General features: G+C 40.6%; 1 protein-coding gene across 1 annotated transcript; it reads right to left on the bottom strand.

Moving 5' to 3' along the window:
• Nucleotides 1-1,341: 1,341 nt before the first annotated feature.
• RHAG (Rh associated glycoprotein) lies at nt 1,342-25,829 on the bottom strand. Its single transcript, XM_040249488.1, has 10 exons — nt 25,666-25,829; nt 14,562-14,745; nt 13,803-13,953; nt 12,043-12,190; nt 11,689-11,855; nt 9,750-9,887; nt 9,089-9,210; nt 3,518-3,591; nt 3,236-3,309; nt 1,342-2,502 (listed from the first exon to the last, which is right to left on the bottom strand). Exons 1-10 carry the CDS (start codon nt 25,826-25,828, stop codon nt 2,428-2,430), a joined length of 1,296 nt encoding a protein of 431 aa, XP_040105422.1. The 5' UTR covers nt 25,829; the 3' UTR covers nt 1,342-2,427.
• Nucleotides 25,830-27,134: the final 1,305 nt, after the last annotated feature.

Raw genomic sequence — 27,134 nt, 5'->3', positions numbered from 1 at the left:
TGCCGCAGGGACAGGGGCTCTGGCTGCAAAAGACCTGGGAGGTGTGGCGTGCAGCATAAGTCCTCTTGGAGGAGGTCTCCATTAACACCACCACAGAGCCATTGAGCAGACGACCCATAAACTGCAGAACAATTATACCAAAGAAGTTCTTGCACTGTTGCAAAAGTTGTAGGGCCTACAACAGGTTTCCCAGCCTGCGGATCCAGCAAAGGGACTGAGAACTCCCAGGGAATTTGACTTTGGAGGCCAGTGGGATTTGGTTACAGAACTTCCGCAGGACTGGGGCAGCAGACTCTTGGGCGGCACAAACCAAACCTTTTGCACACCAGGACCCAGGAGAAATGAGCAGTGACCCCACAAAAGACTGATCCAGACTTGCCTGTGAATGTCCAAGAGTCTCTTTTGAGGCATGGGATGACAGGGGCCCTGAATACTACAGTCCTGGGACCTGCAGCATGCTGATGAAAGTACTTTTGAAGGAGATTGCTATTAATGCCACTACCCCTATCATAGTTTGGCCTCAGGCCAAACTACAGGCAGGTAACACAGCCCCACCCATTAGCAGAACCAGAGCAAGACCCAGTTTCCCTACAGCCAGCCCCTTCTGTCCGGAAGCTTCCACAAGCCTTTAATCCTCATCCATCAGAGGAAGACAGAATGAAAACCACAATCACAGAAAATGAACCAAACTGATCACATGGCTCACAGCCTCATCTAAGTCAAAGAAACTATGAGCCATGCCATGTAGGGCAACCCAAGACGGGTGGGTCATGGTGGAGAGTTCTGACAAAATGTGGTTCCACTGGAGAAGGGAATGGCAAACCACTTCAGCATTCTTGCCTTGAGAACCCCATGGACAGTATGAAAAGATAAAAAGATATGACACCAAAAGATGAACTTCCCAGGTTAGTAGGTGTCCAAAATCCTACTGGAGAAGAGTGGAGAAACAGCTTCAGAAGGAATGAAGAAGCTGGGCCAAACTGGAAACAACGCCCAGATGTGGATGTGTCTGGTAGTGAAAATAAAGTCCGATGCTGTAAAGAACAATACAGCTTAGGAACCTGGAATGTTAGGTCCATGAATCAAAATAAATTGGAAGTGGTCAAACAGGAGATGGCAAGACTGAACATCAACATTTTAGGAATCAGTGAAATAAAATGGACTGGAATGGGCAAATTTCATTAAGTTGTTACATAGTAACAATTTCTCTGAATTGAGCATGGACTAAATATGAAGAATGTGTGGTGTGTGTGTGTGTGTGTGTGTGTGTGTGTGTGTGGGCAGGTGCTTGTTACTAAAGTGAATTCTAACCACAGAAGAAAAAAGAGCCAAAGACAAACATTTTATTTTATAATGACATTTAATCCACTGGCATTTTATACAAAATAGACTTATAGATAGCATTTGAGCTCTTGTTTCAAATAGTGAACATGCAAGAGAAATGAAGTAGAAGAATATTCAAACTGTAAATGAAAAATATTGCCTGCTATATTAGAATACGAAAGATGTTGCAGCCATTAGCCATTAACTCTGTTCCCAAGGGTGAGCCTTGAAGGCACTCAGGATGAAACACAGAATGCCCACCATCAGGCCCTCAGTCACTGCGGCACCTTCAACAGTGCACCTTGAAGGGGACTCAGGAAGGAAAAGAACGAGACTTGACCCTAGAGAGCTAAGGTGCAAATCCAATGAATGATTTCAGTGAGCTCAGATTTTTGCATCTTCCCATACTTAGAAAAGAGTTACATTCATTAACTTGAAATACCTGGTTTTCTTTAATCAGTAATTTTTTGATGTTTTGGTCTTTGTTGCAAAACTCCTATGTATCCTGTCTCCCCCGCCCCGACCGCTCCCCGCCTGCTCCCACTCTTTGGAACAGTTCTCAAAGCTATTTCAGAGACTGCCTCCTGAATTTAAATCCTCAGCAAGTCTGCCAAATAAAACACAATTCTTCTAAAATAGACCATTTTTAAAATCCAGAAAGCACTGTCAAAAAAAAAAAATCATTACTGTTTACATACATACATTTCCTTCTTATTTCTTACATAAATTATTTTCATTGGCTTCAGTCATAATCTTTGGGATTGAAGACGTAGTATGTACATTAAGGAACTGACATGATTAGAAAGTGCTGGTTTCATTGTAAATCCTCCTCCATGTGGAAAAAAAAAAAAAACAAGAAAATACATGGAATATTTACCCTGTATCTACCCACTGGCAAGAATCCATTTGACCATCTGTTGTATGAGTCACATTTCTTCAATTAAACAATCACTGATGTGAAGAGACAGCTCCAGATTTTGTTAAAATGTTTTCACACTGGATATGTGGGGCTCAGGATCTATCCATTCCATTTCATATACTCATTGGATGCTGCCATTTTGTTTCAAGTCTAGATAATAGGAAAAGAAGCTGAGGCACAGACTTTTAGGCTTTATGTTCTGATTGGAGGTTGTCGAGAAGTTCATGGAAACGGTTGTCATATTCTGTCGTCATAGGAACCTTAAGGAAAAAAAAAAAGATTAAGGCACTTTTTATAGTTTCTTTCACTGGGTTTATTATCAAATGTTAGTTTCGAAACAAAGATATTTTCTGTAATTATTATTCAAGTATAGAAAGAACTGGGAATAAAAATTGTTTGAGTTGGGAAGAAACAAAAGAACAAAAATATTTATCCCACCCATCCTGACTACATTCTCTTTCACAAACCTGTTCTCTTTGAAAATCCCATTTGAACGCATCCAAGTATCTATCACTCTTAGGCTTTGCAGGAAATAATTTGGAAGAAAATGTCAACAAAATAAAGAGGTAGAAACTGGAGGATGGAAAGAAGCTAATGTTTTGTGAGTCACAGAACTTCTTGTATCCTCACCAAGATTCTTCAACCTTGCATGTCCCACCTGCTTGGTCTACTTACGTGTGATGTAAAATCTCACACGGCTGCCCAGGATTCCTATATTTTTATGAGGAGCTTTTCTTTTTTTTTTTTATTGCTCTTGGAGGAGTGAAAGGGTACTTGTCAACTAAAGTCTGTTTTTCCTTCATCTAGTTTCTGCTTTGCAAGATATTATAGCTTCTGATTTTATCTTTCTGGGCACATTGATTCAATTTCTCTCTATGAGTGGGGACCCAACCAATTTTGTCCTAAGGATGCCACACAGACATCTAGACATGTGGTGGGCAGAACTTGGCCTAGTATAGTCATCATGTGTATCCTTAGAACACTACACAGTACCTCCCAATAAGCAGAATCATCATAGCAGTCCTCATCAGGTGGTTGTGTCCAGACAGGTATCTTTAAAATCGCACCTGTGAAAGCGGGGAGAAAATAAGTCATGTTATGAGGCTGCAAAGGAAAATCAACTTGCTTAGTAATTAAAATACTGTTATAAAGTCGTCCCCTGGAGCTTACATGATTACTGTCAGAAGTGTAGAAAAATTTTGTTTATCAATGTTTAATAAGATCTATTATGCTGAGAGCATGAGGTAGAGGGAAATGCTTATTTTTTATGCTCACCTGTGATTAGCCCTCCAACAACTGCTGTTGCAATGGAAGAACCTAGCGCAGCTACTTGACTGACCGCTGCAGTCCTAGGAGGCCAAAAACACAGAATTGTTTGTCCAAGATGCCAAAAAAAACCCCGCATCTCCCGAGGGTGTGCATGCTTGCCACCTTCAGGCCAGAGTGCAGTATGACATACCAACAACAGTTATTACAATTTTTCTTTAATCTCATATATTTTCTTTGAAACTCTTAATCAATGGTCACAAATTCTTATAAGTACATATACAAGAACCACCTTTCTCTTCAAAAATGATGAAAATATCTTCCTCAGAAAGGGTTTAGTATTTCTAAAAATGTAATTGGAGATCTGATTCAACAAATATTTATTGGGTGCTTGCTCTGTGCTAGCTTCCCTTCTAGGCAGTGAGAAAGGAGCAATGAGCAAAACAAATGGAAACTGACATCTCTCCTTACCCCATCCCCCTAAAAACAATTGTGATGAAATTAAAAATCAGAAAAGCTAATTTTAGCATGTAGTGTAGGGACGAGATATTAAAGTGTGTCTCTGTATCTTAGAAGGGCTTCCCAGGTGGCTCAGATGATAAAGTGTCTGCCCGCAATGTGGGAGTCCCGGGTTCGATCCCTGGCTTGGGAAGATCCCCTGGAGAAGGAAATGGCAACCCACTCCAGTACTCTTGCCCAGAAAACTCTATGGACGGAGGAGCCTGGTAGGCTACAGTCCATGGGGCCGCAAAGAGACACAATTGAGCAACTTCACTTTCTTTCTTTCTTTCTGTATCTTAGAAGTAGTTACCTTGAAATGAAGTGAATGAAAAATTCCTTATAATTTGGGGAATAGAAGAATATGATAAAAAGCTATAGAAATGCATAAAGCTGTCAAAAGAACTAGGAGTGTGGCAATCTCCTTAGCAAATGCCTCTTAAAAGGCAGTTAACAAATAGTTGAAAGATCAAATAAATGATTGCAGGACAGCAAACTGCTGGAAGAGGAAAGTGTGTTGCTCTTTATTCCTCATCCTTCAAGGGAAAGAATGTGCTGACTCAGATTTCTTTCTCTCTCTCTCGATTTAAAGGGTTTAATCTCTTTCTATTGAAGGAAAAGTTGTCCAAGAAATGTATGATTATTGTAAAAATATACAAAACCCTTAAGAAAAAGAAGGGGAAAAGTTTAATTTCCCTCCAATCCTATCAGTATAAACATGTAAAATATAAAAAAGTATTTTTATAAAAATGTAATTATATCATGATACTGGGTTTTTACATTAAATCTTAATGTTCTTTTATGTCAGTAAATGTAGATCTGAATCGTAGCTTTTATTGCTACAGAGTATTACACTATACAAATATACTGTAATTACAGTTCTATAGATTGAATATTTAGATTCCAACTTATGTTTCATATTTTTAAATATGCTGTGAGAATAAATCCTCTTATGAACATGCTTATGGACTTCCTAATTTCCCTAAAATAAAACTTAAGTAGAAATGGGATTATTTGTAAAAGTTTATATACTTAATTAGGCCCTTTCCAAATAGGAACTTGTACAATTTATATCTTCATTTTGTTACTTTGTGTTAGTCGCTCAGTCGTGTCCGACTCTTTGCAACCCCACTAACTGTAACCCACCAGGCTTTTCTATCCAAGGAATTCTCCAGGCAGGAATACTGGAGTGGATTGCCATTCCCTTCTCCAGAAGAACTTCCCAACCCAGGTATCGAACCCTGGTCTCTTGCCTCGCAGGCAGACTCATTACCATTTGAGCTACAAAGAAGTCAGATGCTGTGAAAGTGCTGCACTCAATATGCCAGTAAATTTGGAAAACTCAGCAGTGGCCACAGGACTAGAAAAGGTCAGTTTTCATTCCAATTCCAAAGAAAGGCAATGCCAAAGAATGCTCAAACTACCGCACAATTGCCCTCATCTCACACACTAGTAATGTAATGCTCAAAATTCTCCAAGCCAGGCTTCAGCAATACATGAACCGTGAACTCCCTGATGTTCAAGCTGGCTTTAGAAAAAGCAGAGGAACTAGAGATCAAATTGCCAACATCTGCTGGATCATGGAAAAAGCAAGAGAGTTCCAGAAAAACATCTATTTCTGCTTTATTGACTATGCCAAAGCCTTTGACTGTGTGGATCACAATAAACTGTGGAAAATTCTGAAAGAGATGGGAATACCAGACCACCTAACCTGCCTCTTGAGAAATCTGTATGCAAGTTAGGAAGCAACAGTTAGAAGTGGACATGGAACAACAGACTGGTTCCAAATAGGAAAAGGAGTACGTCAAGGCTGCATACTGTTACCCTGCTTATTTAACTTCTATGCAGAGTACATCATGAGAAATGCTGGACTGGAAGAAACACAAGCTGGAATCAAGATTGCTGGGAGAAATATCAATAACCTCATATATGCAGATGATACCACTCTTATGGCAGAAAGTGAAGAGGGACTAAAAAGCCTCTTGATGAAAGTGAAAGGGGAGAGTGAAAAAGTTTGGCTTAAAGTTCAACATTCAGAAAACGAAGATCATGGCATCTGGGCCCGTCACTTCATGGGAAATAGATGGGGAAACAGTAGAAACAGTGTCACACTTTATTTTTTTTGGCTCCAAAATCACTGCAGATGGTGACTGCAGCCATGAAATTAAAAGACACTTACTCCTTGGAAGAAAAGTTATGACCAACTTAGATAGTATATTCAAAAGCAGAGACATTACTTTGCCGACTAAGGTCCGTCTAGTCAAGGCTATGGTTTTTCCTGTGGTCATGTATGGATGTGAGCGTTGGACTGTGAAGAAGGCTGAGTGCTGAAGAATTGATGCTTTTGAACTGTGGTGTTGGAGAAGACTCTTGCGAGTCCCTTGGACTGCAAGGAGATCCAACCAGTCCATTCTGAAGGTGATCAACCCTGGGATTTCTTTGGAAGGAATGATGCTAAAGCTGAAGGTCCAGTACTTTGGCCACCTCATGCAAAGAATTGACTCATTGGAAAAGACTCTGATGCTGGGCAGGATTGGGGGCAGGAGGAGAAGGGGGCGACCAAGGATGTGATGGCTGGATGGCATTACGGACTCGATGGACGTGAGTCTGAGTGAACTCTGGGAGATGGTGATGGACAGGGAGGCCTGGCGTGCTGCGATTCATGGGGTTGCAAAGAGTCAGACATGACTGAGCGGCTGAACTGAACTGAACTTTGTTACTTTAGCCACCATTTAGTATTATAATTTATAAAATCTTTATCAATATTATATGCTGAAAAATGGATAACTTGTTTTAATTTGCATTTCTTTGATTACTAGTGAGGTTGAATATTTAATATATATTTCAGTTCAGTTCAGTCTCTCAGTCGTGTCCGACTGTTTGCAACCCCATGAATGGCAGCATGCCAGGCCTCCCTGTCCATCACCAACTCCTGGAGTTCACTCAGACTCGCATTCATCGAGTCAGTGATGCCATGCAGCCATCTCATCCTCTATTGTCCCCTTCTCCTCCTGCCCCCAATCCCTCCCAGCATCAGAGTCTTTTCCAAGGAGTCAACTCTTCGCATGAGGTGGCCAAAGTACTGGAGTTCCAGCTTCAGCATCATTCCTTCCAAAGAACACCCAGGACTCATCTCCTTTAGAATGAACTGGTTGGATCTCCTTGCAGTCCAAGGGACTCTCAAGAGTCTTCTCCAACACCACAGTTCAAAAGCATCAATACTTTGGTGCTCAGCTTTCTTCACAGTCCAACTCTCACATTCATACATGACCACTGGAAAAACTATAGCCTTGACTAGACGGAACTTTGTTGGCAAAGTAATATCTCTGCTTTTTAATATGCTGTCCAGGTTGGTCATAACTTTCCTTCCAAGGAGTAAGCGTCTTTTAATTTCATGGCTGCAATCGCCATCTGCAGTGATTTTGGAGCCCCCAAAAATAAAGTGACACTGTTTCCACTGTTTCTCCATCTATTTGCCATGAAGTGATGGCACCAGATGTATGATCTTAGTTTTCTGAATGTTGAGCTTTAAGCCAAACTTTCACTCTCCTCTTTCACTTTCATCAAGAGGCTTTTTAGCTCCTCTTCACTTTCTGCCATAAGGGTGGTGTCATATGCATATATGAGGTTAGTGATATTTTTCCCGGTTATGTTGATTCCAGCTTGTGCTTCTTCCAGCCCAGCATTTCTCATGATGTACTCTGCATAGAAGTTAAATAAGCAGGGTGACAATATACAGCCTTGATGTACTCCTTTTCCTATTTGGAACCAGTCTGTTGTTCCATGTCCAGTTCTAACTGCTGCTTCCTGACCTGCATATAGGTTTCTCAAGAGGCAGGTCAGGTGGTCTGGTATTCCCATCTCTTTCAGAATTTTCCACAGTTTATTGTGATCCACACAGTCAAAGGCTTTGGCATTATCAATAAAGGAGAAATAGATGTTTTTCTGGAACTCTCTTGCTTTTTCCATGATCCAGCGGATGTTGGCAATTTGATCTCTGGTTCCTCTGCCTTTTCTAGAACCAGCTTGAACATCTGGAATTCATGATTCACGTATTGCTGAAGCCTGGCTTGGAGAATTTTGAGCATTACTTTACTAGCATATGAGATGAGTACAATTGTGTGTAGTTTGAGCATTCTTTGGCATTCCCTTTCTTTGGAATTGGAATGAAAACTGACCTTTTCCAGTCCTGTGGCCACTGCTGGGTTTTCCAGATTTACTGGCATATTGAGTATAGGACTTTCACAGCATCATCTTCCAGGATTTGAAATAGCTCAACTAGAATTCCATCACCTCCACTAGCTTTGTTCATAGTGATGCTTTCTAAGGCCCACTTGGCTTCACATTCCAAGATGTCTGGCTCTAGGTGAGTGATCACACCATCATGATACTCATTTGATTTTCTTCTTTTGTAAGCTGTCTGTTAATTTTACCAGAAGTTACCAAGATCTTTTACAAGGTATTAAAAGATGTTTCTGATGAAAAGTATTTCATGATAAAATAGACTTGGAAAATGCTGGATTAGACAAAATTAACAGCATTATTAAAGTTAGGCTGCCATGATTTGAAAAATTGTCCCCTAAATATGTTAACTTCTCCTTGTTCTATGTTTACCAATAAACCCAATTTGCATTTTGATAATCTGAATAGACACATGTGAGTAAGTAGGCTTGACTCTAGGACAAAGTATTATATCTACTGTGTGAGATATGTGTGAATTTTGTCCACATATGTGAATGGACTTTCCAAGGTTTGCCCCCTCAACTCCTCTTGAGTAAATTAAGTTGTTGCTAAGTCTGTATACCCAAGGACTAGACTCTTAACCATGAAATCTACTCCAAATCTGGCCACTGAGCAAGAATCAAGCCTATTTACTCTCATGTGTCTATTCAGATTATCAAAATGCAAATTGGGAAATGTTTCTTTGGCCCTCAGTTATGTCTCTTTGGCTTCAGTAAGAACAGTACTTACAAACTGTGGTCTGGATTGCTAAAGAAAAAACTCTTATCACTGGGTTTCTCCAAGAGTGAGAAGAAACAGCACTTGACCTTGGGGAACAGGAAAACATATTCTTCTACTCACGAGTCAGATTTCTCCAAGGCTACGGTGATGATGCCAGCAAGGCCTCCTATCACACCAGGTAAGCCATGTAGGTTATGGACCCCACATGTGTCATGGATCCTCAGTTTAGTAGTGAAAAATGGCTGAAATTGTAAAAAGAGGAAGCCTTATTATTTTGTTAGCTATAGAAAGCCCTGTGACTAAAGTAAATGAACATGCAGGAAAATTTTTATGTCCAGGCCAGTTTCCCATCTACATCTGAAACCCACTTACATCAAAGAATATGAATACACTGGTGGCAACACTTCTCGTTTCAGTCTTAGGAAGATGGATGTGACGGTAAGTGATTTTAAGTCCTGCTCATTCTTACCTACTGGTGGGATGTTAAATCCTCTGAAAAGGGCTCAGAGTCTTTAATTATGCAAAGTAAACATCATCAACAAATGTCAATCACAATAAAAACTGAGAAAAGTAACACAAATACTTAACATTCAGTTCATATTTTTACAAGTAACCGATATCCACAAAAGAAGGCAAGAAAGAGTAGAAACCACTGACATGTTGAGGGCTCCAAGAAGAGGTGCTTAGGAAAGGACTTTTCATAGCCTTTCTCTGCTGGTGGGATATGAGAAGGTGATGGGGCAGGTCCAAAGTTTGACTGAGAGTGTCTGTTAATACTTACAGTCAGGAACTTGAACCCAAACACGGAGACCACTCCTGCGATGCTCCCAATGATCATAGCATAATGGGGGGGAATCTCCATGTCCGCACAAGTGCCCACAGCCACTCCTCCAGCCAGAGTTGCATTCTGAATGTGAACCTGTGTGGAGCACGGAGATGTGAGTGAGAGGAGCAGGAGTTCAGAAGGACTGTAGCAAGCTTGGGTTCGATGGATTCCACACACATTCTTCAGTTGGAAGGGTTATGGATTCTTATTTAAGAAGGCTCTTTGTAGTTCCAGAAGGCCTTTCTTCCCAGCAGTTGACCTGTAGCATCTTTCTTATAGGGTTCCTTGGTTGTGCACGAGAGATCGAGTTAGTAAGACTAGGGTGGGAAGGGATGTGGCAGAATCAAGAGAAGTTGTGGGAGGGAGGGAACATGCAACAGCTATTCTGGCAGTGTTCTGCCTCTCTATGCAGCCTGGGAATGCGTTTATGGCTACTGTGAACTGAAACAGGCTTATGGCTGCTGTGTGCTTTGCTGAGTCCGGGATATTCCACTAATCAAGGACAGGATGTAAAGGCATTGACATGCACGTATTACACATCAAAGACAACAGCTTTTGCCAAGTGTCACTGTTCTGAGAACATTTGAGAATGCAGGAAAGAGGGACCAGTTTCCATTTACCGGAATTCGTCAGAAAAATTATATTCTAGCTGTTCTGCCAAAGGAAAAAAGGATGTCAGTACTTTTGAAAGAGATCCACTGAGCCATGCATGATTGCTTCTTTTAATTGTTTTCGTTTATTTTTCTCATGAAACAATTTGTAGAGAACTGAAAGACACGTCCTTAGCTATGTTTAGAAATATTTTGATACAATATCTTTATTCTCTCTCTCAGCTTAGAAGAGTGGCCAATTTGAGGATTATTCCTTCACTGACATTTCTTTAGCTCATAGGCAAGAAACTAAAAAGACCATTAGGGGGATTTTAAAAAATGTTTTATTTTGAAATAATTATAGACATGTAAAAGCTGCAAAAATATCGCAGAGGACTTCCATATATACCACATCTGGTTCCCTCCAATGTTAACATCTTACATCATCACGGAACTAAGAAATTAGCATTGGTGTACTAATATTGAAGACCTGATTTGAATTTTACCAATATTCCCACTAATATCCCTTTTCTTTTCCAGAATCCTATTCAGGATCCCTGGAGAAGGAAATGGCAACCCACTCCAGTATTCTTGCCTGGAGAATCCCATGGACTATAGCCTGCCAGGCTTCTCTGACACGACTTAGCAGCTAAACCACCATTCAGGATCCCACAGTACATCTAGTAGTTATTTCTTTGAAATATTTGCGGTTAGAAAAATAGAACCAACTTGCATTCTCCCACTCTTTTTCTACCCTTATAGAAAGTGCTGTTTCTAAGAAAGATTTTCTGAAAACTTGGGGACAGTTGGCTCTATCAATAAAGAAACATGTTTCAGATCTTTGATTTTTTGCATGATTATATTCCTGTGCGCATGCTCAGTCGCTTCAGTCAGGTCCGACTCTTGCAACTCCACGGACTGTGGCCCGCCAGGCTCTTCTGTCCATGGAATCTTCGAGGCAAGAATACTGGAGTGGGTTGCCCTGCCCTCCTCCAGGGGATCTTCCCAGCTGGGGGATTTGTCTCCTGCATCTCCCGCATTGCAGGCAGATTCTTTACCCACTAAGCCACCTGGGAAACCTGACCATATTCCCTGTAAAACTGTAAATTCCTTGATAATATTTTTTTAATTTGTCACAGTACACATCTGAAAAATAAAGGAATGTTATTTTCAGATTATTCTCTAAGGTCTGCAGGGTTGTGGTTTGTTCGGGCAGCTCAGCAGTGATGCAGAAATGCGTTACTCATCAGAGCAGCCATCAGGGTCGCTTAGCAAACTTCCCTGGGGGTTAGCATGGCACTCACCATATTGAGCTTGCCTTGGCTCTCGAGAAGGCTGGAACATGCGTAGGTTATGACCACGGAGGCAGCGAGAGAGAAGTATGTGTTCACGATGGCCCTGTACTGTTTCTTTGCATCACTAGCAGTGGCAGAATTAAAGCTAGGCCAAAATATCCATAAGAAAAGAGACCCTGCAGTAAATCACAGAAACAGATATTACTAATCGTTCTGAATATGAAAGACAGTCCAGAGGAAGTCGTTTACCTTGGGCACAGACATGCTATCTAGGCTTTGTTATCTAAGAGTTAGGGGGAAAGAGAGGCATTCCCTTGTGTCTGAGCAAATAGACAAGAATCAGGCAACTTCATCCCAACTCACCAATCATCGCAAACAAGTCCGAGTGGTATACAGACTCTTCATTGGGATGTCCTTCTTTCAATCCTGATCGATACAAGATGCCTGCTACAGCCAAACCAAAGTAAGCCCCAAAGGCATGGATGGTCATCGATTCTCCAATATCAGAGGCCTGAGGGGTGAAAGCATTCATGTAAATAGAGGTGACACTCAACACAGGAGAGAGGTCATTAAGGACTGCTTCATGCATTAAACAGAAAAGATCAAGAGAGAGAATGAATGTGTCAGAGAAAGGGGAATAAAACAAGATCATGTAAAAAAAAAAGGCACAGGCATTGGAGCAACACAGAACTGACTTTCAGTCCTAGGTCAGGTATTTCTCTGATGTGACTTTAGACAAATTATTCTACTTCTTTGAATCTCCAGTTGTGTGAAATGGAGAAATGTTACCCAGCCAGTACAGTTGTGGTGGGATTTAGATGGGACCGTTTCTCAAGGGCTAGGTCCTTATTGGGCACTGAATACATTTCAGGTTACTTTTTCAGGTTAGACAGATTCTTAGTGCGATATTATGCATTGCATCTGATACAAAACAAGCATGACTTTTGCATTCATTGACTCTGCTATGACATGAAAACCAGTTGAGGTCCAAGATTCATTTGAGGAAATATATTTTAGGTCCCTCTTTAGAACACTGAGTGGATATGATGCACTTTCCTACAGTTCTTGTCTCTAGAGGGAAAGTTCAGAGTGCCAAACCCAGGGCATTGCTATGTACTTATTAAAGTAGAAAAATGATACAAATTTATTAATTTATTTAAATTTTCATGCTTGATAAACTCTTACGTACCTTTCAGGTCCAGTTTACCTGTCACTTTCCTCAAAGAAACCTTCCTTGATTCCACAATCTAAATTAGGTCTTCTAGGTATATTTCCTCGGAGCCCTTCTATTTATTTTTCATAGTATGTGTTGCAATTTATAGTAATAATTGTGTGTGTGTGTGTGATTCTATGGGTAGGTGGTTGAATGTACGAAAATTTGTTGGATGTCTGTCTCCCCCACTAGACTGTAAACTCTATGAAGAGACATTTGCAACTGAATCACCAACACATGATACCTAGAAATTTGCCAAAGTATTTGTTATCAAGTCACATGTTCAATAGAAGCATAAATGGACACGAATTTGAGCTAACTCTGGAAGACAGTAGAAGATGGAAAAGCCTGGTGTGCTGTAATCCATGAGGTCCCCAAATGATGGACACAACTTAGCGACTGAACAATGAGAATAAATAGAATACTGGAGAGTGCCCGACATATTTGATTTCTCTTGGGGGAATCAATCAGATTTTCATGGAGGGGAAGACATTTGATCTAACCTTTAATAAAAGACTTTGAAAGGGCAATTCACTTAGTAGTTGAAATATAGATAGGAATTGGTCATTGATAGAAAGTGTATTTACATAAGAAGAATTGTAGAGCTAGGAAACTCTGGATTTGAATTCAGATTCAGGCAAGTTGGACATTTAGTATCTGTGATCATCAGTTTCATTGTATAAAAATGAATCATAATAATGCATCATAATACCTGTCTAACACTGTTGTGGTGTCAATGCAATTAGGTAATGTTTATAGAATTTCTAGTTTACAATAGTTACTCAAATGATGACTATGATTATTACTTGCTATGGTGTCGCAGCCACCAAGGTTTGTCCCTGCTTATTTATGGTGGGCATCTAACGTGTGTTGTGCTGTTCAAAGCTAGGTAACTGTCATGAACCCTTACCAAAAATATCTCAAAAACCAGAAATTCATTGGTAGCAAAGACAGTAATTTCTAAAATTGTCATGATCAGCATCTGGATTGGACTTGTTTTTCCCAGGACAGCTCCAAAAGAAATCAGAACTGGGACTGTACTGAAGTCTGCTTGTATCATGCTGAGGGAAGAAGAAAGAAGACATTGAAAAACAACACACACCTCAAATATGTGAGTTGTAATGAATATAGCATCCCCTTGTCCAGAGTTCAAGCCCCCTCTCCCCATCTGTTCCTTCCTGTCAGGTGCTTCTTCCAGACCTACTTTTATCCTCTCCCACTTCCTTGCCCACCCTCACCTCCATTCACCATGCAATTTTTAGTTACTCTCGCATTTCCTTTAGCCTACCTGTTCTTTACTTCTTTTAGGGTTTTACCATATTTCTGTTGATCTGATAAATGAATTACCTTCTAGAGCCTTTACATGTCAAAAACAGTCTCAGAAAAATTACTAAAGAAGGATTTTTGCTCTCTCTAGCTGAAATGAAAGGAATAATAATTTTATGGAAGGGGATTTCTCATACCCTTAAAGTCAAATCAGAGAGGATATAGATATGAATATATGGCCCATCTCAGTCGAGCAAGGCATTGATTTAGATCCTTGGATCCCAGTGATCTTTGTTTCATGGAAGAGAGACAATCTGCAAACTAGTTCAGAGGCTGACTTTCAGGGGACTAAGAGGAGAAGCAACTGCTCTGAAAACACAATTGGAAAGTAATGGGTGCTCACTTTTTGATTTCTATTTGGAATTTCTGTCCGTGGCTACGAAAGAGCCCCCGTATAATAGTGCCCCATTGGAGTCCTAGAGCAGCTATGAGTAGGTTGATGCCCACACCACTGAAGCCATATTTCCGCAAGAATGTCATGAGGAAGCCAAACCCAGCGAATACCATAACGTGCACATCTTGGAAGTCTGCAAAAGGGGAGAAAGAAAAAGAAATCTGCATAAGGGGAGCACTGAGAAAGTGTGACATCATAGTATATTCCATTTACTAAGTGCTGCATCTTTTTCAGAAAACGCTACAAAAGGAAAGTTAACTGCACAGCCAAAGGCTGGCCCGCAGTGCCAGCGTGGCTACTTATCTGCCAGGAGACCTTGGGCAAGTGATTCAGTGCTCGAGCCTTGTCTAGGAAGACTATGCAATATCATACCAATATGTCTTTCATTCTCTCCCTGAAGAGTTTTCTGTTACTTTCCACGTGAGGACACCTTTGCTAAATACAGTACCAGAATCACCTGTTCTTGCAGACTTTCCCAGTACTCCCAGGGAAAATTAATATTTCTTCCAGTCTTCCCCCAACCTCAGCTTTAGCAGTTGTTACACTGCATTACCATTTATTTACCACATATCATACTGTAATAGTTATTTGATGGGGGGGGGGTCCATTACCTGCACTAGATTGTGAGTTTCCTGATTGAAGGGTTTAGGGCTTTCTCATCTTTTGACCCCTGAATCTGTCACAAAAGCCTGCATATAGAGAATGAGGCACTATTGGCTAAATGATTGAGATGGTATCTTTATGTCTCAAATGGAAATCTTAACAGATCATTATTTAAGTCATATGGGTTGATGTCTTTGTTTGCACTTTCTAAGCCAATGGAAGGAAGGCTGTATCCTCTTGAGGAACAGATTCTTGACTTGGAGATGGAGATGGAGGCTGAGGTTCTCCCAACAGTGTCACATGACCATGTGACCTTGGGCAAGTCACTTCTCAGGGCACTTTGGCGTTCTCATTTACAATACTGAAAAGGCTCTATTTCACATTTTCTGGGGCTGTAGGGAGTGCTGTGAGTGACAGCTCTCACTTCTCTCTGAGAAACGCTCTTGTCCAGTCACAGCCTTTCCCTTGGGTCACCTGAACGCAATGATTGGTTCACAACAGCATCCCCTCGCCTTGGGAAAAGAGCCACTTGAAGCTAGACAATCCCAGTCTCCGAGTTTCCTATGAGGCCACCTGAGGCTTTCTCTCTCTGCCTAAACCCTTCTGCTGCAGGTATTGATCATAAAACATGCCCAAGTAAACTTCTTTCAGGCTAATGCTGCTCTTAGAGTCTATAGCACCTTCCTGGGGGCTCCCCTTCTCTCTGTAGAGCTTTCCTGACTTTCTTTCTGACATAACTTGCATATCACATTTTTTTCAAACTTTGCAAGTTAAATCCAATGCACTAATCTGTGGCAGTGATCACACACCTGGAAGTGGATGAAGATGCTGTGTTTCCAAGGGTTCCCAGTATTTGAAAAGGGCTGGCTGAAAGTGTGGGTACCCACACTATAGTCTTATTCTATGACAGATACCAGGACAGGCAGAGGTTGGCATCATGTATTGAATCATAAGGATCTTTTGGTGGTTTAGAAGCTAGTCTCATTCGTGCATGAGTCCAGCAAATGTTAAGAATAAAGACAATGAGAAAACCAGACCCAAACTTCCTAATTCAGGCACACACAGCATCAGCCTTTTTTTGGCCCCATCCAGGCAGTGAGTCTTTTGATTATTTTATTGTTCATTGGCTCCACCTCCCAAGAGAGTCAGTATGAGGAGGGTCAGAAGGGAAAAAATAAATTTTGGAAGATTCTCTTTCCTTAGCAGCTGTGAAGGAGGTCTCAGAGAAGAGAATGCTGTAGTCTTTTTTTCCTAGTGAGATAATGCATATTGGCAACAATTTGACTTATACCCTCATTCTGAATGCCCACCCTCATCTCATTGCATATCCACCCAGAAAACTTCTGAATTGGGATTTTGCCTGACTTATCAACAGGCAACTGTCAAATTGTTTGGTTTTGGAAATACAGGTGACTATATATGTATATATATATATATATTTTTTTCTTTACAAATTGTTTTTACCACTTTTTAATGTAAACATTTGGTTTAGGTTATAGGCTAAGTTGGAGTGCAGCTCAGAGAATATGTCTGATTTACTGACTTGCTATGATTTTACTAGACCTTTCTGAAACTCAGTCTTCTTCTCTTTTAAAGAACAGTTTGGATTCAATGAAGTCTAGCGTCTCTCTTAGCTCTACAACTTCCTTTGCTGATATTTATTTTATTGATGCATAGTTGATTTATAATATTGTGTTAATTTCAAATGTACATATAACAAAGTAATTCATACTTATCTATCTATATTCTTTCTCAGATGTATTCCCATTATAGGTTATTATAAGGGTTCCTTCTGCTGTACAATAAGTCTTTGTTGTTTGTTTGTTTTACTTCGCTTTTAGATCAGACTCTAAGATCCAGAGAAATTAGATAATTTACTTATACTCACAAAGCTAAAATAAAAGTAAGAACCCAGTCTACTGACTTCACTGGGTTTTTTCATTACTTCAAGCTACTTTTCTAAAATTTGTTTCTTTTTTCCCCTAGAGTGCTCTTGTTCCTCCTATAGTCTGCTGATTTAAAAATATGGAGAAGCCAACTAATTTAAAAATTGGCTTAGCCAATTTTTAATGTCTCACACTAGGAGTAATAATTCTTCAGATTCCATCCTCCTCTCTGTTTCGTGGTAAATCAGACATTTCCCCCTTTTGTTTTTAATTTTTCTTATACAAATTTTTCATACTTACAGAAAAGTAGAAGAATAGTATAATGGACACACATATATTTATCACCTAGATTTAACAGCTGTTAACATTTTGCTATGTACATGCTTCATCCCCTATTTTTTCTTAAGTATTTTGAAGTAAATAACAGACATGACGTTTCACTCCTAAATACTTATGTATTCCTAAAAAGTTAAGGACATTTTTCTACACAATCACAACACCATCATCATTCCTGGCAGAATAATCACAATTTATAATTATTATCTAACACGTCATTTTCAGATTTCCCTAGTTGTCCCCAGAGTGGCTCTTACAGCTGATGGAAAACCGGACATGCTGTAGGAGGGAGGGATGTCCCGTATTGACAGTGCTCCGATTTTTTTCCTCCTGTAATCTCATGCTTGTTACTGCTTTTCGCCACAAGGGGGCCGAAAAACCTCAAGAAAGTGAAGTCGCTCAGTCGTGTCTGACTCTGCGACCCGGTGGACTGTAGCCCACCAGGCTCCTCCGTCCATGGGATTCTCCAGGCAAGAATACTGGGGTGGGTTGCCATTTCCTTCTCCAGGGGATCTTCCGGACCCAGGGATGGAACCCAGGTCTCCCGCATTGCAGGTAGAGGCTTTAACCTCTGAGCCACCAGGGCAGACCCCTAGAACCTCATCTATTATTTAAATTGCTAAAGAGAGCTTACAAAGTTGACTCAACAGATAATGATTCTGTATAAAAGTTATGGATAAAAAGGTTTATAAACAGGATTATGCATTATCTTTCATCCTGCTCTAGGAATTTATTTGTGGGTAAGCACTAGGGAGAGGGTCATGAAGTCAGTTTTATGCTGCAATTAAATTATGCTGCATTAAAGGAATTCTTTACCGAAGGAAAAAGGTATTTCTTTACTGGTTGGAACTTCTGTGAAGTACTCCGACAGTACTCTGATATCTCATCTAAATCAGATATTCTCAATAGCTGGCAAGTTTTAAAAATTGAAGTATAATTGATTTAAAATATTGTGTTGGTTTTAGGTTTAAGGCACTGTGATTCACTTTTTTTTTCCAGATTATATTCCATTATAGGTTTTTACAAGATACTGAGTCAGATTCCCTGTGCTATGTAGTAAATCCTTGTTGCTTATTTATTTTAGGTAGAGTACATCTGTTAATTCCATACTCTTAATCTGTCCATTCCTCTCCCCTTCGGTAGCCATAAGTTTGTTTTCTGTGTCTGTGAGTCTGTATCTATTTTGTATACAGATTCATTTGTATTATTTTTTAGATTCCACACATAAGTGATGTCATATAGTATTTGTCTGTTTCTGTCAATAGCAGGCAATTTTAGCTTCTAAAGTAAATTTGGCAATGTCTGGTAATTTTATTCTGCATTTTACTACCACATTTAGCTTGGACCAGGATATCTTTTCAAGCCCTGATAACTTTAAAGTGTAATTGATGATTTCAACTCTCCCCTTCAATCCCCAACCACAAACAAAATGAAACAGAGCCTTCTTTCCCTTCTACCTCCTGTTCATGCCTGCTGCCTAGAATGTCCTCTCCTCCCCACACCCAACTTTTTTGTTGGGGGGGGCACTCTGTGTGGCTTGTAGGATCTTAGTTCCCTGACCAGGGATTGAACCTGGGGCCCTAGCAGTGAGAGCAATGAGTTCTAATCACTGGACCTTTAGGGAATTCTTCCACATCCAACACTTCTTTACCTGGCCTACTTCTAGATGACTTTCAGGAACCAGGCGCTCTGCACAGTGCTGCTGGGCACAGCTGTAACACCGTACACGCCCCTCTGGTTTTATCTCATTTGTTTATGTGCTTGTCTGTGCCCGTTTATCATTTATTCAGATAGACTATTGAATGAGTACTGCCGGTAAGGCATTCTTTCAGGGGTAAGTAAGTGCAAGGGTTAAGGTAGGAATCTCTAAATGACTGGTTCCTTGGAGACCCAGCAGAAAGTTTGGCAGCTGCAGCTTTTCAGGAAATGCCTAGTTTATGCAGGAATAAATGACTCACAGGTGAGGGCCACTGAGAATTTGCCTCTTTGGGATTCTAGGGCTCTTATTCAGATAAATGATTCTTCTGGATCAGGTAGTTAAAACTGTTCAACTCACTCTCCAATTAGAAGCTGGTTGGCTGGTTTTGTTTTGTTTGTGTGTTTGTTTTTTTAATGACTGAGGGCTGGCAAGCTGTTTGCATGCAGATAGCGATTGGTTCTTAGTGAGTTCCAATCTTTTGAACCATTTGGGGGTTCATTCTGAACTTATCTTTTCTGAAAAGTAGTATCCTAGTAGTGGTATCTTTCCTCCCCTACTTTCACATATTCTGTTATTATATATTTCAAATATTTGGAAAAAATACAATGAAGAGCTATGTACTATTTCCCTAGATTTATCAGTTGCTAATATTTTCTGTATTTTTTCTCTCTTTCCAGATATATCTCGCAAACCATTGAAAAGTATGACATTTTGCCCTAAACCACTTCAGTGTGAATCTCCTAAGCAAAAGAGCATTGTTTTAAATAACGACAGTATTCTCCTCACATCTAAAATTATAACATGGATACAGTTAACATCCGATTTAGAATCTATATTTGAATCTATTTAACTGTTTCCAAATTGTCCTTTTATAGGATTTTTTGACCCCCTTTATCTACTCAAGTTTCATATCTTTTGTTTGTTATATGTCTTTGTATGCATGCTCAGTTGCTCAACTCTTGTGACCCCATGGACTGTAGCCCTCCAGGCTCCTTTGTCCATGGGATTATCCCAGCAATACTGGAGTGGGTTGCCGTTTTGTCTTCCAGGGATCTTCCCAATCTAGGGATTGAATCTGTGTCTCCTTCATCCCCTGCCCTAGCAGGTGGATTCTTTACCACTGAGTCACCTGAGAAGCCCTGATTACATGTCTTTAGACTCTTGTAATTTAGAGTCTCTCACTGGTGGCTCAGATAGTAAAGCGTCTGCCTGCAATGCGGGAGACCCAGGTTCGATTCCTGGGTAGGGAAGATCCCCTGGAGAAGGAAATGGCAATCCACTCCAGCACTGTTGCCTGGAAAAGCCCATGGACGGAGGAGCCTGATAGGCTACAGTCCATGGGGTCGCAAAAAGTCGGACACGACTGAGTAACTTCACTTTCACTTTCACCATGCTTTTTTGGGTTTCCCCTGTGGCTCAGCTGGTAAAGAATCCACCTGCAATGAGGGAGACCTGGTTTCAATCCCTGGGTTGGGAAGATCCCCTGGAGAAGCGAAAGGCTACCCAATCCAGTATTCTGGCCTGGAGAATTCCATGGACTATATAGTCCATGGGGTTGCAAGCAGTCAGACACGACTGAGCGACTTTCACTTCACTTCACACCATGCTTTTTACTGGTGGTATTGATTTGCCTTTAATGTGGAATGTACCACAGTTTGCATTTATTTATTTCACCAAAATTGGAATCAGACTATATATTTTGGCAAGACTATTAATACAGATGGTGTTGTGCAATTGCCATTTCATCATACCAGGTAGCACATAATTTGTTTGTCTTACTACTGGTGATGATACATCAGACCACTTGCTTAAGACTGTTCTGCCAGATAGCTCCCTATGGATATACATTTCATCCTGTGTTGCCCAATCACTTTTTACCTGATAATTTTAGCAGTCATTGGTGAGCCTTTCTAGAGTCAATTGTTACATTTTTTAATTTCAAAATTATAATTTTTATATCTGTTACTTATTTTGTATTAATTAGTTGGCATTTGTATATAAAGAACTCCAAACTGATCCCCTTACCCTGCTTTAGGGTATATGTCTGTGGACTCAATGAAGCCTTTTTCCTTTGTTTCAGTGTGTTATAATCTATCATCATTACACTATTCTTATTCTTAATTCTCTGCTGCTGCTAAGTCGCTTCAATCTTGTCTGACTCTGTGTGACCCCATAGGCGGCAGCCCACCAGGCTCCGCCGTCCTTGGGATTCTCCAGGAAAGAACCCTGGAATGGGTTGCTATTTCCTTCTCCAATGCATGAAAGTGAAAGTGAAGTTACTCAGTCGTATCCGCCTCTTAGCGACCCCATGGACTGTAGCCTACCAGGCTCCTCCGTCCATGGGATTTTCCAGGCAAGAGTACTGGAGTGGGTGCCATTGCCCCTCAATTCAGCTAATTGGTGTTCTTTCAAGTAGGATCCTGTGTTCTCCTGACACATCCCCGGTAGTATACCTACTTGGTTTTCCTTGTGCTTTCTTTGCCCTGACCTGGAATGAGCCCCTCAGTGGAGAAGGCAGTTAGAAGCCAAGATTTCAGTTCTATTTGAACTCACTGCTTCCAGTTCTTTCACATAAACAAAACTGTTCAACTCAAAGGCAGCATACCAGAGGCCAGTATCTTATTGTTAGATTATAAAACACAGCATGTTAACTCAGTTATTGTAACAATTTAAGGTATCATTTAGAATAGAAGCAAATAATTTCCTAGGAATTGTTTTCCTGCACTTGTAGTAACCCTTTGCCTGTAACATATATCTAGATTGCTGAATCTTTTGTAATAAACGAATTGAAGGAGGAATTCTCTGGCAGTCCAGTGGTTAGAACTTGACGCTTTCACTGCTGTGACCTGGATTCAGTCTCTGTTTGGGAACTAAGGTCCTGCAAGCCTTGTTGTGGCCAAACATAAGTAAATAAATATATAAAATCTGAATAAATATAGGGACCTTCTTAAATGGAGATTTTAAAAATAAATCATTGTACTAATCTGTTGCTGTATCTTCCGTAATTCTTCAAGTGTGATCAGTGTACAGCATAACAAGATCACACATGGACAAATGATCCCCTCAAAGTGACAAGATAGGCTAATGGATTCTAATGTTTAACAGAGGATGAAGAATTCATTGATGTGGTTTAATGTCCCATAAGCATTAAACACCTTGTGTTTGTAGGATTTCTAATAGTCTTTAAAGAGCCTTCTTCTTAAACTCTACTTTTCTCTAGTCTTTCTGCGTGTTAGCAAGGATTAGGTTATAGTCGTGTGCACGCGCGCTCAGTCGCGTCCAGCTCTTTGCGATTCCGTGGACTCTAGCCCACCAGACCCCTCTGTCCATGGCTTTTCCCAGACAAGAACACTGGAGTGGGTTGTCATTCCCACCTCCAGGGCACTTCGAGTTGAACCTGTGTCTCCTGAGTCTCCTGCTTTGGCAGGCGGAGTCTTTACCACTGAGCCTCAGCCACAGTCAGGCCTCATTTCTTGTCAAATTACTTGCCTCAACAAAGCGGTCAACTTTTTGCTGGGTGCCGTGAAAGCCAAAACCGTAGAGGAGAGCTAGTTTCTCAAATGAGTTTCTCTGGGGTCCGTCATTATGTGCCATATGACATCGGGTGTGCCACCCACTTCTGTGGTTGTGCCCTGGGATGGGTTCAGAGGCCAGGTCTGTGTGACCTCACCCCTTTCTCTGCATTGCACAGCTGAATGCAGTAAGTGAGAGGGATGCATAAACTTATATTCAATTGAATTTGTTTCAAATATAAATTAATATCCCACTTGATTTATTTTTAGATCTTCCCTGGTGGCTCAGATGGCAAAGAATCTGCCTGCAATGCTGGAGACCTGGGTTCGAAGCCTGGGTTAGGAAGATCCTTTGGAGAAAGGCATGGCAACCCTCTCTAGTATTCTTGCCTGGAGAATCCTGGCAGAGGAGCCTGCTGGGCTACGGTCAGAAAAGTCAGACACAACATTGTGACTAACACACTGATTTATTTGTGAAAAAGTCATGACTTTCAGCATACTGCAATTGAGAACTCTTGTAATGCACTGTGAGCTTCTTAGACGGGAACTGAGCCTTTTCTGTCTTGAATCCCTGCGCTTGGCACAATGCATGGTGCTAGGCAAGCACCCTCAAATATTTGTTGACTTGAACTTTGCTTCTTAATTAGTGAATGTTTCATAAACTTCTCTCCAATGACTTATGCTGTTACATAAGTTTGGTGTACATAGGTTGTTTTGAAATGTGGGGAAAAAATATATACATATAATCAGTAAAATCATGTTGTTTTTAGGGCTGTTCTACAAAGTATTTTAACCAGTGATAAGGTAGCTGAACTGGAAGATTAGTACTAGGTGGAATTTTACATCTTGAGGGCCACCTTACTGAAGAGACAACACTTTCCCCTTTGGCTTTATGGTTTATTACAGGATATTGAACATACTTCCCTGTGCTAGATGACTAGGACTTTGTCCATTCTATATATAATAGTTTGCACCTGCTAATCCCAAACTCCCAGGCTATCCCTCCCCGACCCCTCTTCCTGCTCGGCAACCACAAGCCTGTTCTCTGTATCTGTGGACCTGTTAGAAAGGAGAACTTTGGATTGTTTATAGACTGGGCTGTGGAGAGCATTTTGAATGCAAGAAGACTGTTTTCCCTGTAAAATATCACTTTGTGTTCTGCTTACTGCCTTTCTTCTGGGCCCACAGGGGCCTCTATTGCTTGAATCCTCTCTCCTTTATCCTGACCCCTGCCTGTGTCCCAGCCTCACTGCCCTTATGGTGAGGAAGAGACTGTGGTGTGGTGTGTGTGTGTGTGTGTGTGTTGGCTGTTTCAAAGTACATTGATTGTTAATTATTATTATTATTGACAACTGTGACTTGATGTTTCCTCTGTAAAACGAAAAAGCATCCTGCCCTGGACATCTTTTTTTTTTTTTTTTTTTGATTCCTCTCTTGTTTCATTTATGATATAGCTGATATAACAGAAAATCCTGTTAGCAATATTTTCAAGTTAGAGCCAGAAGGATAGCTGATGAAATGAAATGAAATGTACAAAAGTACGCAGAGTTGAACAGAATTATTTTCTGTTTTGGTGTTCTTGAACTTGCAAATTGTAAAATTCTTGCAACCAGAATCCTTTTGAACATCTATGTAAAGAGAACTAGATGTGGACCCAGAGCCTCTGACTTACAGCCCTAACTGTGTCCTTTACTTGAGATGGTGCATTTTGGCTCAGCAACTCTAGATCATAATTTCTACTCAGGAATAGTCCCCATTATATATATTCCTTCAAAAAATGTAGAAATAAAAGAACAAATGTCACATTGTTTTTGAAAAGCTTAGAGATAGGCTCTAGAACTATAATAAATATTGCTATTAGAATAATTTAATACAATTTAACATTTAATAAATAATAAATTATTTGTACCTCACTAAAAAACCAGTCTATATAATAGGATTATGTTACTACCTCTCTCCCTGGTTAACAAGGTGAGGAGTATGCCTGGCTCATCATAGGCAGTCAGTAAATGGTGATTATTATTGTTATACTATTTCATAACCTGTTCTTCCAAACTTGAAACTAAATCCCTTCTTTCTTTCAGTCGCCATTCCCAGGGAAGGGTTCTGCTTTTAAACTATGCTGGGTGCTCACAATTCTATTCTCATCTCAGAGGAACAAACAGTCTTCCTTTCAGAATATTATAAAACCCTCAGGACAGCATTTCCAGGGCTTCCCTGGTGGCTTAGTGGTAAAGAATCTGCCTGCCAGTGCAGGAGACGTGGGTTCCTTCCCTCTGGTGGGAAAATACCTCGGAGAAGGAAATAGCAACCCACTCCAGTATTCTTGTCTAGGAAATCCCATGGACAGAGGAGCCTGGCGAGTTGTGGTCCATGGGGTCACAAAAGAGTCGGACATGACTTAGCGACTAAACAACAACAATATCATTTATATCCTGTATCGTCCTTAATACCCCTTCTTATACCTTAGGGCTATCACATGAAATCCAGGTTCCCTTGCCCCATTACGTTTTGTTTCTAGTTTCTCCTCCAAAGTTAACTCTAAGTCTTTTTTTTTTTTTTTCGGTGGGGGAGGGATATTTTTATACCTTGCAGAACTAGTAATCAAAGAAAAGCAGGGTCATTTACCTAAATGGGGAGGAAATCTAGAAAAGAGGGGATATATGTATATATATCACTGATTCACTTTGCCTCACAACAGAAACTAGCACAATATTGTAAAGCAACTATACTCCAGTAAAAAATTTTTAATTAAAAAAAAGAAAAAGAAGGTAAAAAATCGATCAATTAATTCAATTTTCAGCTTCTTGTTCTGATAGTTTCATACATACAGGTTCTATCCAAACACATGAACTACAGAGATCAAACGTCCCAGCATAAACTTATATACCCTTAGCACTCAGAACTGACATAATTCTACAAGGGGCTCCAATGTCGAGTGCTACAGGTTACAATACAGCAGACCTCACATTCTGAGAACCCAAAAATGTACAACAAGAAGGAGATGGCTCACTCACGAGGATACGATTCCATGGTTTTGTCCATGTCCATGGCCGGTAACTCGGTGCTGTTGGGATTCATGGAAGTGTTCTTATTCGTTTCATACTGAACAAATACTGCAAATAAAACAATCATGACAACTTCCAGGCCAATGGCCATGAGAGGGAACCTGACCCTCATGTTTGTGGCAAAGGACAGAGGCATACTGAGGGCTTCACAGGCTGTGGGAGGCTGATAAGGACAGAGGGACTGCTCTGCGTGTGGAATTAGGCTATAAGCTCAAGGCAGTCCAGTGACGCTGCAAGAAGAAAAAGGGGCAAGACTGGTGAAAACGCCCATCCACTGGAGAAAATTATGCTCTGTAATCAGATTGCTGTAAATGCTGGTTTGAAGAAAATACAGTATAGATCGACAGTAGCCAGCTGACAGAAATGATCCTTCGCACCCAAGTGTCTAAACTCTTTTCTTTCTATTATATTTTAAAATTAAAAATGCTGTACACCAAAATGATTAAGTTATATGTATTTATTTATTTATTTATATACATCAAAGTATATATAAGTCCCTTGGAGAACAAGGAGATCAAACCAGTCAATCCTAAAGGAAATCAACCCTGAATATTCATTGGAAGATCAGTTCAGTTCAGTTCAGTCACTCAGTTGTGTCTGACTCTTTGTGACCCCATGGACTGTAGCACTCCAGGCCTCCTTGTCCATCACCAACTCCCAGAGTTTACTCAGACTCATGTACAGTGATACCATCCAACCACCTCATCCCCTGTCACCCACTTCTCCTGCCTTCAATCTTGCCCAGCATCAGGGTCCTTTCCACTGAATCAGCTCTCCATATCACGTGGCCAAACTACTGGAGTTTCAGCTTCAGCATCAGTCCTTTCAGTGAATATTCAGGACTGACTTCCTTTAGGATGGACTGGTTGGATCTCCTTGCAGTCCAAGGGACTCGCAAGAGTCTTCTCCAACACCACAGTTCAAAAGCATCAATTCTTTGGTGCTCAGCTTTTTTTATAGTCCAACTCCCACATCCATACATGACTACTAGAAAAACCATAGCCTTGACTAGATAGACCTTTTTGGCAAAGTAATGTCTCTGCTTTTTAATATGCTGTCTAGATTGGTCATAACTTTCCTTCCAAGAAGTAAGCATCTTTTAATGTCATGGCTGCAGTCACCATCGGCAGTGATTTTGGAGCCCCCTCAAAATAAAGTCTGCCTCTGTTTCCACTGTTTCCCCATCTATTTGCCATGAAGTGATGGGACCAGATGCCATGATCTTCGTTTTCTGAACGTTGAGCTTTAAGCCAACTTTTTCACTCTCCTCTTTCATTTTCATCAAAAGGCTCTTTAGTTCTTCTTCATTTTCTGCCATAAGGGTGGTGTCATCTGCATATCTGAGGTTATTGATATTTCTCCCAGCAATCTTGATTCCAGCTTGTGCTTCTTCCAGCCCAGCGTTTCTCATGATGTAC

The sequence above is a fragment of the Oryx dammah genome, unplaced genomic scaffold (assembly GCF_014754425.2).
Source record: "Oryx dammah isolate SB20612 unplaced genomic scaffold, SCBI_Odam_1.1 HiC_scaffold_11, whole genome shotgun sequence".
In the NCBI taxonomy this organism is placed as follows: Eukaryota; Metazoa; Chordata; class Mammalia; order Artiodactyla; family Bovidae; genus Oryx; species Oryx dammah.
This window is presented reverse-complemented; position numbering and strand designations above follow the sequence as displayed.

Bases quoted from the DNA above. Each gene is read 5' to 3' on its own strand.
- RHAG (XM_040249488.1), bottom strand. From the start codon at position 25,828: ATGAGGGTCAGGTTCCCTCTCATGGCCATTGGCCTGGAAGTTGTCATG. The intron at 12,191-13,802 runs GTAAGGGTTCAT...TTCACCCCTCAG, and splicing joins TGGTTTTTGAGATATTTTTG to GCCTCTGATATTGGAGAATC. The intron at 11,856-12,042 runs GTGAGTTGGGAT...GATTTACTGCAG, and splicing joins GGACTTGTTTGCGATGATTG to GGTCTCTTTTCTTATGGATA.